A 15,330-nucleotide genomic window follows, 5' to 3' on the forward strand; every position below is an offset into this window, starting at 1 on the left:
GCTTCAAACTATTTAGATCTTCTTTCATCTTAGAGCAACTACTTTGAAAATGACCAATCTCTCGACAGATATTATAATGTTCTTCAATCACTTTTCTTCTTAGTTTGATTCCTTCCTATAATCTTCTTCAATCAATTTTATTCTTAGTTTGATTCCTGCTTCACATAATTCACCCGTATAATGGTTCTTCTGGCCAATATTTTGATCTTTTTTTAGTTGATAAATCTTTCTTTGATTAATAAAATATGTCCTATTTGACCTATATGGACGAATAAGCAAGCATACCCTTCATGCTTTTTTGAGTAATAGCAATGAGGTTCCTCATTATAACACTCAAAATAAAAAGGATTTCTAAAAGAAAATTCGATTTGTCTGATGAAATATAAAAAGAATATTAGAAAGCCGTGTAGTTGAAGGTGAAGTAGCTATTTCGAGGTAACAAAAAGAAAACAACAATTGAAGTAAGAGAGACAGAATCGAAAAGAAGATTCTCACTTCTTTTTCTCATTCAAATTCGTGCATGAGACTTTTATCTTGCTAAGCTCCTAAGTGATAAAAGGAAGAAGATTAGTTCTTCTATCTTTTTTGTTTACTTTCCTCGCTTGTGTATAAGATAAATTCATTTGATTTGTAAAAGGGATTAGCTAAAGTGTCAATTTACCCCATGAATTTGCAACAAATGAAAAACTAGCTCAGGTTTTAACTTTTAGCCAATTTTTCCAATAATTTGCCAAAAGTGACCAATTCATTCCAATTAAAGTATTTAATCCATAGAAAAGAAATCCAATTTGGTCTTTAAAGTTCGCACTAAATGTCAAATAGTATAAAATTAGATTTTTATTGAGTTAAAGTAAAATAATTTAATTTTAGCATAATCCAATCCTAATATCTAATAAAAATAATTAAATAATATTTTTATTACAAAAATCATATAAGATCATACTTTTAATAACTACGGTAAAATTATACATTTTAAAAATGTTAATTCTTAATTTTTAATAAAAATAATTACATAATAATTTTTTAGTCTCAAACGCGGTTCAAATCTTGATCTAATATAAACAATTAAATAACTGATCATTTGTTCAATTGGTGGATTAAATTTTCCAACCATAAGAATATATATGACTTAATATTTTTAGATTTGTTTAATTTAATACGCCAAAACTTATTTGAAATGTTTTTATTATAATCTCTTAAATTTGTTATTTATATAATTTGTATAATGCTAATTAATTTAATAAATATAATAAATTATCACATTTATAATTTTTTATTACTAATTGTCATAATTGGTAGTTATTAGTTTTTATTAGATATTACAATCAAATAAAAGAAATATTTTTATAGAGTTTGATACTTAATTAGTTCACGGATCAAATTAGTATATTTCAAAACCAAATTAAATTTTCATACGAATTAAATATTATGATTATAGTGAATTGACCACTTTTGATGAGTTTTTTATTGAATTAGTTAGAAAGTTAAAATTTGAATGACTCCAAGTTCAGAGGCCAAATTAAAAATTTAGAGGATCATAATAATCCTACACTTTATGAAGAATCCTTCAATATTGGTTGTGGATGACTGATTAATCTCTTTGGCTTCTTAGTTTTATAGGAGCAAGAGATAAAAATCATATATAACATCTACATTAAGAATTTAAGTATGTATATGTTATCAATCCGATCTTCTAGAAGAACTACTTATAATAACAAACTTACATAACAAATATGTTTATCATAAAGAGATTTGTTGTTCCCAATCCTACTTCACCTTAATTGTTATTTGAATAAGTAAAAATTACATTTTAGCCCAAGTGAGGATGAAATTTTTCTTCTACATGTGTACCGAATTTTAATAATCTCAGAGATAGATCGAGAAGTAGGTATTTTTTGATAGAACCACTATGTCAAGAGTGTATTAATGAGAATGGCTGAGAAAGTTTGAACCCAATTTCTATAGTGATAAATATAAGTGCAGTTGAAAAGACAAAAAAATAAATTCTATTTTCTTATTTATATTTACTACGACGAAGAATCAATTAACTAGTATATTTATATCTTTTTCTACTTCTTCTTTCAAGAATAGGATAACACCAAATTTCATGTTATTTTTCTACCAATTAGGCCCTTCCCTATCCTCGTGGGAATGGTTTATAATAATTACTCATCTTACTGCATGATGCTTACCTAGCTAATTTTTAGTTCTGGTTCTACTAAAACTTTTCTGGTTCACTCTAGTATTTCATATTTGTCCAACTATTGTTAAGCAATTTTCTAGATATTGAACAAACCCCATAAGGTAATTTCTTGGATTCTTAAAACTACACTTAACTACATCTATTGATTAAAAATTCTAATAGAATTAGACTTTTAGAATTAGACTTGTAATTAATGAACTACTAATATTGCTTATTATTGAATCAAATTAATAAAATGACCAAACCATAAATAAATTAAATCTATGTTTTATTTTTTTGGACTCCCAAATTAGACTCAACTACACCTTAATGATTGAAAATTCTAATGGAGTTGAACTTTTAGAATTAGACTTCTACTTAAAAAACTATTAATATGACTTACTATTGAGTCAAATGACCAAATTAACTCAATTAACTAAAATATTAGTAAGATTTTAACATTAAATTTATATATCCCTTTTTCTCACACTTTTATATATGTATACATATGTATATATGTATACATATATATACATATTTCCTCTTGTATTCACTAACTCTTGTAAGTTATATTTCTTTTGTTCAAAGCTTTCATTTTAAAGCTTTTATTTCAAAGTTTGTATATGTGTTCATCCATTAATAAAATTTTATCATCTTTCTTTCCATTTTTATTTAAGATTTAACAACTGTATGCTCTGTGCTTGCCTCGTATGAGGATCCTGCACACCAAAAACTTGTTACTTGTTATTTTCTACATCTTGGTATCAGAGCTTTTTCTTTGGACAAAATCATTTTGCATTTGACTTTAGATTCTTTTCAAACCCATATCTTGTTTCAAGTGGAAAAGCTAGGTTTGTTTTCCTTTAATCAAAGCATTTATCTCAAAATTATAAATTGAGTGGGCTTTTATAAGATTGAGATTTCTCTTCTTGGCTTTTTCTATAAAAGGAAAAACAATCTTTGAATCTTTAGCTTTAAAAATGATACCGGCAGTAGTTACTTTGAAAGGAGTAATTAAATTGATAAAAGGAGTTCCCAAAATAACTGTTTGATGTAAATCCTTTGTAAGAATAAAAACATTCTTTAAAGCAATATTATTATTTAGAATTGCAGCTTCCTTTTACCCGCAATTCTAATCTTTGAACTATTGGCTGAGGTAAGCCTTTCTTTTGTTTCTTGATGATACCTTTTAGGAACCAGTTCATAATTGATACAGTTGAGGTCTGCTCCTGTATCAAATAAAGCTATAGTTTCTATTTGGAAATTACCAGGGAAAATGAGTTTTATTTGGATCAAATATTTTCTTGAGGTAATTTCTTTTAAAACATTAATGAAGTTTTCTGGAACATTTTCAGAAACCTCAAAATTTTGAAAATCATTTTCTTCTTCAGAATCAGAATCACTATTCTGTTTGAGAATTAAGCTTTAGAGCAAAACAGAATCATTTTGTTGTTTTTCTTTCAAATCTTTAAGCTCTGTTTTGATGGCTTTGATTTCTTTTTGAAGTTCTTGGACGGTAGGAAGAGGGTTTTTTAACTTTTTTCCTTTATCCAAGATTATAATAAGATCATAAGTGTTCTTACTAGAAGACGGGACAAGGGTTTCAGTTTTTAGGATTTCTTTCAAAACTTGTTTTTGGATTTGGGAGTCATTAATATGCTTGACGGCTTCAAGAAGAGCTTCTTGTTGCCTAGTGAGCATATTAATATTCTTTGGAATATCATCAGAATCTGATTCGGAATAATCGGATGAGGTTTTGATTTCATCAATTTGAAACTCTTCCTCACTATTCGAAAATTCTGATTCAGAGGAATCAACAAGAAGAGCTGAAATTTTACTCAAAATTTCATCTTCTATTTGGAGCTCATGAAGTTTTTTAGAAAACTTGCAATATTTTGAAGTGTGACCCTTTTTTCCATATTTATAACAAGTAATTTTGCTAAAATATTTTTTGGAATTTTGTTTTGGAAATTTAGAAGAGGATGGTTTTTTGTAGAAATTCTCTCTGTTTTTGGAAGTTCTCCTATTTCTAAAAAATCGTTTTTTCTTAAAAGATTTGGAAAAATCTTCTTTGCATTTTCCTCTGCAGGTAGGAGAAGGTTATATGGGATTATACTCAAACTGGTTGAAAAAACTATCTAGTTCTTGCCTAGTCTTCTTCATTTCCCATGTATACATATATATAGATATATATACATATATATAGATATATATATATATATATATATATATATATATATATATATATATATATGTATTATATATATATGTATGTATGTACTTGTGTGTGTGAATGTATATGCGTTTGTGAATCATTACTTGACCATATGAGTATCATTATTATTGAGTCACTATCACCACCACTAATAAAAATGTCTCCTCCACCACAAATATACATCATAAAAGACTATGTTGAATATTAAGAATAGATGGATTTAGCATGTGACATTTCAACTAAGAGAAGAAGTTTGATAAAGACGGAGAGTGAATGCTAGGCCAAGAGGAAGAAGTATATATAATTAGTGACTTTTGGCAGGCTAAGATGACAAAGCTCTAGGATATAGAGGTATATGAATAAATGAAATTTTATATTGAAACAAAGCATAAAATGATTGATCGTATACATATAAAGAGTTGAAACTAATCACTTTAGATGGTTTTAGATAGTTTAGCTAAGAAATTGTACGAAAATCAAAATTATACATGTTAGGTTCATAAAAATTTCAAAATTAATAACCGTTTTGAGTAATTTTCAAATTTATTAAAAAACAAAATCATGAGATTTGAAAATGCCAAAGCGAATAATTTTATATGATATGGTTCTGGATCCTTACATGACATAACAATACTAATACCAATATATTTATGTGACACTAAACTAGACCCTTAAAAATATGCCTCTAGTACTAGAGTAGTCACATACAATAGTCAAAACAATGATGGAACTATACATATCTAGTTGAGATTACATTCTCAGATGCAGCATAGGTGGCTACAAGCCGTGGTAAGTATTTGTATTAGGAATTTTGTATTATGTGTATCTGCCGTTTGAGTAAAATGTAGCTCTTTTTTTTTCTTTTACATATATCTAGAGTTAATTTAGAGTGTGTCGGATAGGATTTCATAAGTGTTAAAATACTATCTCGAAAATTTTAATGCAGCTGCATACCTAAAGCTTATACTTGAGACCTTAGTTAAGTTAGAAGAAACTTTTAGAACTTATTTATAAAACTTTTTTTGTTTTCATTTTTTAGTTTTTAAAGAAAATACAAAGTTTTCATTTTCGTATAAAATTTATAAAACATGTTTACTTTATTTAAAAAAAAATTATTTTCTATTTAAGTAATATTTTAAATATAAATGGTAGACTTGAAATAAATGAAGTCAAAATTACTTGTTTTCATTTGAAAATAAGTGACTTCATATATAAAAAAAATATATTAAATTTATTTTCAAAAGTTTTTTAAAATTTAGTTATAATTTTAAAAATATAGAAAAATTGTTTTTTATTTTCACTTTAGAAAAATAGCTAAAGTAAATGCAAGATTCTATTACAAAGTTTTATTTTCCATTTTCATTTGAATTTTTTTCTTTTAGAAAATTTTCATAATCTTCTATAAATAAACAGATCCTTACTATCTTGTTTACACGTTCTTAAACGTAACGGACCAAATTGCATTTTTATTCAATGTAAGAAAAGAAATAAATAAGAAAAAAAGATATGGCTTCGCAGTGTATGCATCTCATTTTGGATTCTGAAAATGACTCGTATCATAAATTCTATACTCATTTGCTGAAGTATTGATTATGACTGGAAGGTGAGAAATAAAATAAATGATAATGTATACAATTTGAAGTTATAGGAATGCGCAAGGCATTATAAAATTCAGTGATAATCGCAATTTTTAAGTATTTGAGAGCATTTCAAATAGAAAAGACTTTCCACTTTAATATATGGTAGCTGTTCAGTTACTTTCAGCTAGATAACGATGATTTGAAAATTAAGCACAAATCATTCCTTTCACATTATTCAATTTTATGTACAATACAAGAAAATTGAAGATTTCAAAGAAAATGAGAAAGTTCTTTTGGTGTTGAGGTTTATAAAATTCCTCAAAATTTAGTTGAAAGAAGCTACCAGATCTTCTCTGTTTAATTTGTTCCCTATTCATTCTATATAGTAATATTGAGTTTAGTGAACATCACTTATTTTAGCGAAGAATTTGATTTTATTTCGTCAATTCTTAAAGGTTCACTATTTTATCATTTATAATTTATATAATCATTAATTTGTTTTTAATTCAGTAGTTATAATTTTATATATATTTCTCAAAATTATTATAAAATATTTATTTAAATAAAAATAATATTAATTCCTTACGAAAATTAGATTTATTGTTTTTGCGATGCATATTGAAATATTTTTTTATAATTGATAAAAGTATTTATTATTTATAGATATAATATTTATTAATTTATTTAATAAATTTTTGTTACTAATTGATGTGTCTAAATTAGTACTCGCAAGTGTACCAACCGAATGTTAATTCGAGTAAGCTCACTACGAGGTCGATTTCATAAGGAATTGTAGAGCATATATTATAAAGACAAACTATCACATAAAATACTGAAAATAAATATAAACACTCTAAGCCAATGTTTTGAAAATGATCTTTAGTTTAATAAAAGAAATTAAATAACCAGAAAATAAATATGCAACTAGAATGATTAATATGAACTATATGATAAAATAGCATTTAGTCTAGCTTTTACTTAGTAACCCCCTTAATTCCCTTAAGCCTTAATTTAACAAATAAAATGGTGATGTGCCTTTTCTCCTAAGTCACTCAAGCTAATGATGCAACTTAGGTTTCTTATAGCAACATAGATTAAAGTAAAGATGATGTTTCTAATACTTTTAACCTAAAGATTTTCATAACACATATTACTACTAAATTGATATGATGGTCAACCAATAATAATAGATAAAATTAATGAATAGATGAAACTAATGAACATATGAAAGCAAATAAATCATTCATTAAACTTAAAATATATAAGGTTCATACATAAGTAAAAAGTCAAACTAAACACTTATGGAACTTAGCCTAACATACTTAATCCAATAATCATTGTAATTAAATAGAAAGATTTAAGATTCATAAAAAAGAAAATAAAAACTCCATCAAAGTTCAAAGGCTCTTCAAAGAATAAAGAAGATTGGTCCTCTTTCTCTACGTCTTCGAAAAGCTTCTATGATTCTTCAAAGAATGATGCAACAACAAGCTAGCTAGATGTGGAAAATGATGAACTATAGAAATTTTTACAGAGAATGATAGAAACCTTCTCTAGAGAGATTCTCAGTAACCGAAAAACTCCCTGTTTTAATTAACCTCTACTCTTTGTAAAGATTTCCTTCTTAGAGTCATTCTCTCAACACATAACTGCTATAGTTATCCCTTACTATCCTAAACAAACTAAACAACTCAAAAAGATAATTATCCACTAATTATATAATAATTACTTAAATCCCCATTCTTGGGCTTTAATAAATTAAGCTAGGCCCAAACTATTAATAGCCCACATGTCTGATTCTCAAGCCTTTAATAGCCACAGTCCAATTAAAGCCCATTAATGCGTTTTTAGCTTAGATTCTCCTCTTTGGCGATTATTTCCTGAATTTAGACAAGAAAACTAAAATGAGGTAAAACACATATTTTCACCATATTATATATAGAAATATATCATTAAAGCTCTAAAATACTCTTAAATATCTATATACAATTTAGATCGATCAAATACCCCCACACTTGAACTTTTACTTGTCCTCAAATAAATAGTGACTTAAAAATCAATCGTTGCAAAAAATCAATAAAGCAATTCGTACTCAGCTCAAAAGTACTGTTCAAAAGAATCTCACTAATGCAGAAATTATGCAAATTCTTTTTAAAAGGTTGTAAACTCAATCATAGTTAGTCAAAAGATTCAAGTACTCATCATTTACACATGTTCACAACAAATAGCTTAACTCATTATCAATGAATACAATTATAATGCATAATCCAAATTATGATAACCTTATTCAAGAAGGAAAATCTTAATGTTCAAATAAGAGATTAATAGGCATTTATATTTTTCACTTGCTTTGCAAGCTCTTTTTCTTGAATTTTCTTTTCTTTTCACCCCTTAGATTTACTTAATACTTGAGGTTTTTTTTTTTTTTTGAGATGTTATGCATTTTTACGCAAATACAAACGTGAAAAATGAATGCACCTGGTTACTCAACAAAACAAAGATCAAGATGCTTTGCATACTCATAATTTTAATTGCCTTTTTAAGCGAAAATCAACATTGGTCATGAAGACCCCAGTTACTCAGCAATTAAAATTAGTGGAGTAGAATTATTAACTTAGAGCTTTTAACTTACCCATATCATTTTTCATAAACATAGGTAAACCATAATAATAACAAGGGAATAATAACCTAAATCATACACTTCTAATCATACCCATGTCAAATGCTGCTAAACTACTAATCATGTTCTTATGCAAAAGATTAACACTTGATCATTTAAGTGCAATCAACTCATGAGTTCATATTCATATGTACTTAAGAATCAATTCAAGAACTCAAAGATTTTATCATAGTAGCATTCTTTCATTGATTCTTTAGTATAGAATAATACAAAAAACTGAGTATATAATAGTTTAAAATTTTTTACAAAAATTAATCAAAAGCTACTAAATACTTAGCATATATAATAGAATTACTCTAAATCTTTCCCCGCCACACTTATTTTAGACATTGCCCTCAATGTCTTAATCATAAAAGGAACAAAAAAAGAGGAAAAGATAGAGTACTTCCTTTAAAAATTGGAATACCATTTAATTATCATTGACCATAAGTAATCATCATCCCGTATAAACCTTAAACAAGCTTTTAGAGAACCATCATTGATAAGAGCTGATTAGCTTAAAATAAAACATCATAAATAAAACAAAATTAGAAAGTTATTATTACAAAATAAATGCATAACAGAAATCCTAAATAGTTATAAAGTATGAAAATCCTAAGACAGCTAAAAATATAAAAGTAAATGCCCTATGGTAACTAGATAGCTAAGTCCTAAAAACAAACCCAAAAAAGAACTTATTACAAAACTAGAATCAATGATGAGGTGGGGATGATGGTGGTGAAGGAAAATTCGACAGATTCGAAGTAGCAATTGAGTTTTTATGCTTGTCGACATTGACTCTTCTCCATATTAACCAAACGAGAATCCAAGGCATCGAGCCGTTGGTTAAGATTGGTGTTCATAGCTTGTAGTTAATTTAACACTTGGTGCCAACCTTGACTATGCCATTCTTGCCCTCTACTTTCTTTATTATCTTATTCTTCCTTTGCATCATGTCTTGGTGGCTCATCTCTAGCCACACTACTACTACTTCCACTCGATCCGCGCTTAAAAGTAAGAGGACCACTATGACAATTTACCAAATTAGCTCTAATCAATGCATTAGTATCTAAATTACCCGCGGAAGTTAATGCCTCATACAGAGAAGACTCTAGATCAAAACTACAAAATACATGGCTAAACCTGTAACAATATGTCCTAACCCGATATAATTCTTAGGTCTAGCCAGTGTCTTTAGTAAACTTTGCATAATAAAGTATACCGAAGAAATAGATTTATGGGTATCTAAACACCATAGAATATTTAGTTCTTGCTTCGTCACCTTATTTATCTTTTTCCTATCAAATATGCCTCCACACATGAATTTAGAAATAAGCAGATAACAATGATTATTGAAGAAATTATTTGGCATGTTATTAACATCATATTTGTCTTGACCCGTTAGTTTTTTTCAAAACTTGCCCAAATCAAACTTATGATGTTGCTCATAAATACCTCATTTCTTTAAACCGAAAGCTTGGACAATTGCATCAATAGTAATAATATAATTATGCCCAAACAATCTTACCTTAAACTCCTTGTCATTGAAAGGATCATATTGTAGAGTTATTAAAAACTCTAAAGTTAATTCATTATATGATGACAATGAGTTAAAGGCAAAATCCTTCCATCCTAGTCTATCCAACAGGATCATTATTCTCTCAAAAATATTCAACTTAACTAGAGAGTTAGCATTCAAAAACTTACATGAAACTTGCTCTTTTGAAGCAAGGCTAAGGAATTGATTGCCCTCTTCATGAGAATAAAGATCAAAAGGAGCTAGTTGCCATTAAGCTTTGTTCTTCTTTATGAGAGCTTGAGACTATCTCTTTCCCCTTTTTCCTTTCTTGTTCTCTTCTTTGGGGTCATTATTTACCTATGGAATAGGTAGAATAGAGATTGGTGGGTAAAGATTTTGAGGTTTTGGAAGAAAAATTAAAGTCTTTTGTAGAGAGAGAAAGAGAAACGAGGAGAGAGAAAATAAGAGGTAGTGTTAATGGAGGAAGGTGATGTTAAGGGGAGAAAAAAATATATTTATATGTGAGAGTTAGGATTTTGGGGAGGGGTGTTTTTGAATTCATATAAAATTCTTTTTGTTATTTTTGGTAGGAGATGAACAACTTTGGAGTCCTAATGTATTTCAAATTAAAGTTGCTCATCTCTTTATTTTTTGTACTCTTTCTTTTGGTGCGCGACCCTCTCCCCTCTCCCCCCTCGCAAATGCGCTGCAAGGTCGCAGTGCGCAAGTGCGGCTGCTGGCAAAGATCCGCGGCAGCGGGTGCTCGGGTGCCTGCACACCTCGGCGACATCCGTGGCTCGCGGGTGCTGTGTCGTGGCTCGCTGCCCGCGCAAGGTCCTTGCATGCTGTCGCAGCAACACCCGTGGCTCACGGGTTATCTTTGCCCGCGGCTCATGGGTTATCTTTGTCCGCGGCTCACGAGGTCGCGACCTGTGGCCTTCGCGCTCGCTTCGCCCGAGCCCATGCGTTCCTGCGGTGACCCTGCTACGGGCTTGTGTGAAATTTTGTTACCACAACGTGGCTCGCTCGACTTGAAATTTTTTTTTAATAAAAACAAAATTACATTTAATAGTAATAAAAAAAACTAAGCTACCAAGGGGGACTTGACCAGAATTAAGACTAAATTCCTAGCTAAAGACAAGCATTGCAAGAGATACTCAAATCCTAACTAAATGACCTTTATATAATACACATAATCTTATAAATACTTGAAGAACAATATTGACTAGTAAATTAAGTGTTATCACATAAGGCTCCTTTATTGTACTTGATGATCATGTATGTGCTCAGATGGTTGAATCTCTTGCAAGTTCTTAAAAACAAAGCGAGAAAATATTGTAAATTGAAAACTAAAATAGTAAAAATAGAAAATATGTAATATACAAGTGCTAAATTTATTATCTATAGCTAGACATTGACAAAGGTTATTTCAAATTGGAGGTGCTTCCATGTACTCCACTTCATGTCCGTAGGTCATCCCTTCATAATATGGCTTTAAGTGATGGCTATTAACTTTGCGTTGTTCTTGGGTCTTAATGTTACATAATTCCACCGCACCATGATTGAAAACCGTTATTACTTCGAAGGGTACATTTCATCTGGATCTAAGCTTTCCTGGAAAAAGTTTAAAGCTTGAGTTAAATAATAATATTTTCATTCCATGAGCAAAAGATTTACGAAGTAAACTCTTATCATGTTGCTTCTTGGTCCTTTCTTTGTATAGCTTGGCATTCTCATATGCCTCACTATGCATTTTTTCTAGCTCATTTAGATACAATAGACGCTCTTCACCTGCTTTAGTTAAGTCCATATTAAGCTCATTAATAGCCCAATATGCTTTACGTTCCAATTCGACCAGTAAATGGCAAGTTTTGCCATATACTAATCTATAAGGACTCGTTCCAATTGGTGTTTTATAAGCCATTCAATATGCCCAAAGGGCATTAGTCAAGTGCATAGCCCAATCTTTTCTAGATGGGCGCACTGATTTCTCAAGTATTAACTTAATTTGTCTATTGCTAACTTCCACATGTCCTGATGTTTGTGGGTGATAAGGTGTTGGAACTCTATGAGTTATTCCATATTTTTTTAGTAAGGCGCTAAATTTCTTGTTGCAAAAATATGTTCCACCGTTGATAATGATTGCTCTAGGTGTTCCAAACCTGCTAAAAATATTATCTTTTATGAATTTGCATACTATCTTAGTGTCATTAATTCGTGTAGCTATTGCTTCTACCCATTTAGATACATAATCAATAGCAACAAGTATACATTCATAACCATGAGAAGGTGGAAATGGTCCCATAAAATCGATGCCCCACACATCAAACAGTTCAACCACAAGATTAAAAGTTTGAGACATTTCAGTTTGTTTGCTAATATTTCCACTTCTTTGGCACCTATCACATTTAGCACAAAAAATATGAACATCTTTAAATAACGAAGGCCAGAAGAAACCTGATTGCAGAATCTTGTAGGCTGTTTTCTTACCACCAAGGTGACCCCTACAATGCATTTCATAGCAAAAGGCTAAAATTCTTTGTTGCTCATCTTCAGGAATACATCTTCTAATCATTTTATCAGAACAATGTTTAAACAAATACGAGTCATCCCAATAATAATGCCTACACCCTGATAGAAATCATTTCTTTTCCTGCCATGTTAAGTCAGTTCTCATAACACCACATGCCAAATAGTTCATAATGTCAGCATATCATGGCTCATGATTTACTACAAACAATTATTCATCAAGGAAAGTCTCATTAATTACTTTTTTAGAACCAAGGTTATCAAAATCAGAAATCAACCTCGAAAGGTACCTTTTTTTATCTCTTATCTCTATATCAAATTCTTGCAATAAGAGCACCCACATAATAAGTCGTGGTTTAGCATTAGGCTTAGTTAAAAGATATCTCAAAGCTACATGATCTGAATGAACAATGACTTTAGATCCCACCAAATAAGATATGAATTTGTCTAATGAATATACAACAGCTAAAAATTCCTTTTCAGTTGTCGAATAGTTTACTTGAGCATCATCAAGAGTTTTGCTAGCATAATATATTATATATAAAGCTTTATCAACTCTTTGGCCCAAGACCACTCCTATAACATAATCAGATGCATCACATGTGATTTCAAAGGGAAGAGACCAATCAGGTGCCACAATAACCGGTGCACTAATCAATCTATCTTTCAAGATGTTAAAAGCAGGTAGGCATGCATCATTAAAAACAAAGTTAACATCTTTAGCCAACAATTCAGTTAAAGCACGGGCAATTTTAGAAAAGACTTTAATAAAACGCCTATAAAATCCTGCATGGCCAAGAAAACTTCTAATGCCCTTTACTGAAGTAGAAGGGGGCAATTTGGTAATTAGACTGATTTTTGCCTGGTCTACTTCAATACCTTTACTAGAAACAACATGCCCTAGCACAATACCTTGTTTAACCATGAAATGACTCTTTTTCCAACTTAATGTTAAGTTACATTCAGTGCATCTCTCAAGTACACGAGTCAGATTGCCTAGATATGCATCAAATGAGGAACCAAAAACTGAAAAATCATTCATAAATACCTCGATGCAGTCTTCTAACATGTTAGAGAAAATAGAAAACATACTTCTTTTGAATGTTGCTGGAGCATTGCAAAGCCCAAAAGGCATCCTTCTAAACACAAAAGTTCCAAAGGGACATGTGAAAGTTGTCCTTTCTTGATCTTCAGGTGCAATGGGTACTTGGTAATATCCTGAAAGTCCATCAGGAAAACAATAAAATTCATGTCCTACTAAACGCTCTTATATTTGATCAATAAAAGGAAGAGGAAAATGATCATTCTTTATTGCGGCGTTTAACTTTCTATGATCAATACACATTCTCCACCCTGTTGTCATTCTTGCAGGGACTAACTCCCCTTTTTCATTCTTAACAACTATTGTGCCTGAATTTTTAGGCACTACATGAACAAGGCTTATCCAATTACTATCAGCTATAAGGTATATAAAACCCTCATCCAATAACTTCTGAACTTTCTTTTTTACAACTTCTTTCATGTTGGGATTAAGTCGTCGTTTTGTATCTTTAACCGCTTTAGAATTGTCTTCTAAAATAATTTTATGCATACACATTGTTGGACTAATCCCCTTAATATCAGAAATTTCCCACCCAATAGCTTTTTTAAGTCTTCTCAATTTTTTAATAGTTGCCTCTTCCTTTAAAGGAGAAAGATCAGAGGCTATGATCACTGGGTACGTATTCTTTTCTCCTACAAAGACATATTTAAGTGTGTTAGGTAACTCCTTAAGCTCAACCATAGGTGGTTCATTAATAATTTCTAATTTGCTTTTAATGGGTGAATCTAAAGGTTCAATAGTGCTTTCATCAGGTAATATTGGAATAGCTTCATCTAACTTATCATGTAAGTCTAAGACTTCTTCATTTAAACTTTCTTCATGCTTTTCTAATGTTAATGCAACTTCTAACTTATCATCCTTATACTGTAAATATGTTTCATAAACAATATAATCTATGCAATCAACATTTGAATATTCATCAATTGAAGTGCTAGGAGATATAGTTAGAGAATCAAATACTTTAAATTCTACAGTCTCTCCCAAGACTGTCATAGTCAACTTCCCATTGTGCACGTCAATAACTGTCTTGGTAGTTGCCATGAAAGGTCTACCAAGGAGTATTGTTTACTCCTTATCCCTTGCTGATGTACCTTCCATGTCTAGAACCATAAAGTCAGCGGGGATTATCAGTTTTCCTACTTGAATCAGCAAGTCTTCCACTATGCCTCTTGGATACTTAATTGACCTATCAGCTAGTTGCAGAGACATGGTGGTTGGCTTCAATTCTCCTAAGCCAATTTGTGCATATGTTGAATATGGCATCAAATTCATGCTTGCTCCCAAATCCAACATGGCTTTAGCAACCTTTTTATCCCCCATTGTAATATCAACGGTAAAGCTCCTAGGGTCTTTCATCTTAGGAGATAACTGTTGTTGGAGAACTGCACTTGCTAGTTCAGACACTATAACTTTCTCATTGTTCCCATATCTCCTCTTGTTGGAATTAAGTTCCTTAAAGAATTTAGCATAAGCTGGCACGTTCTTTATCACATCCAAAAATAGCAAATTAATGTTTACCTTAGAAAGCATATCACAAATTTCAG

General features: G+C 30.2%; 1 protein-coding gene across 1 annotated transcript; it reads right to left on the bottom strand.

Moving 5' to 3' along the window:
• Positions 1-12,079: 12,079 nt before the first annotated feature.
• On the bottom strand, positions 12,080-14,827 carry LOC107262696 (uncharacterized protein K02A2.6-like). Its single transcript, XM_015729115.1, has 4 exons — positions 14,137-14,827; positions 13,777-13,902; positions 12,975-13,680; positions 12,080-12,554 (listed from the first exon to the last, which is right to left on the bottom strand). The coding sequence occupies exons 1-4, from the start codon at positions 14,825-14,827 to the stop codon at positions 12,080-12,082; spliced, it is 1,998 nt and encodes a 665-aa protein (XP_015584601.1).
• Positions 14,828-15,330: the final 503 nt, after the last annotated feature.

This window comes from Ricinus communis, chromosome 6, assembly GCF_019578655.1.
Source record: "Ricinus communis isolate WT05 ecotype wild-type chromosome 6, ASM1957865v1, whole genome shotgun sequence".
NCBI lineage: Eukaryota > Viridiplantae > Streptophyta > Magnoliopsida > Malpighiales > Euphorbiaceae > Ricinus > Ricinus communis.

Coding starts and splice junctions, on each gene's coding strand:
- LOC107262696 (XM_015729115.1), bottom strand. CDS start 14,827: ATGGCAACTACCAAGACAGTTATTGACGTGCACAATGGGAAGTTGACT. Junction 13,903..14,136: donor TATATACCTTATAGCTGATA/GTAATTGGATAA, acceptor ATGGACTTTCAG/GATATTACCAAGTACCCATT. Junction 13,681..13,776: donor TCCAGCAACATTCAAAAGAA/GTATGTTTTCTA, acceptor ATGCATATCTAG/GCAATCTGACTCGTGTACTT.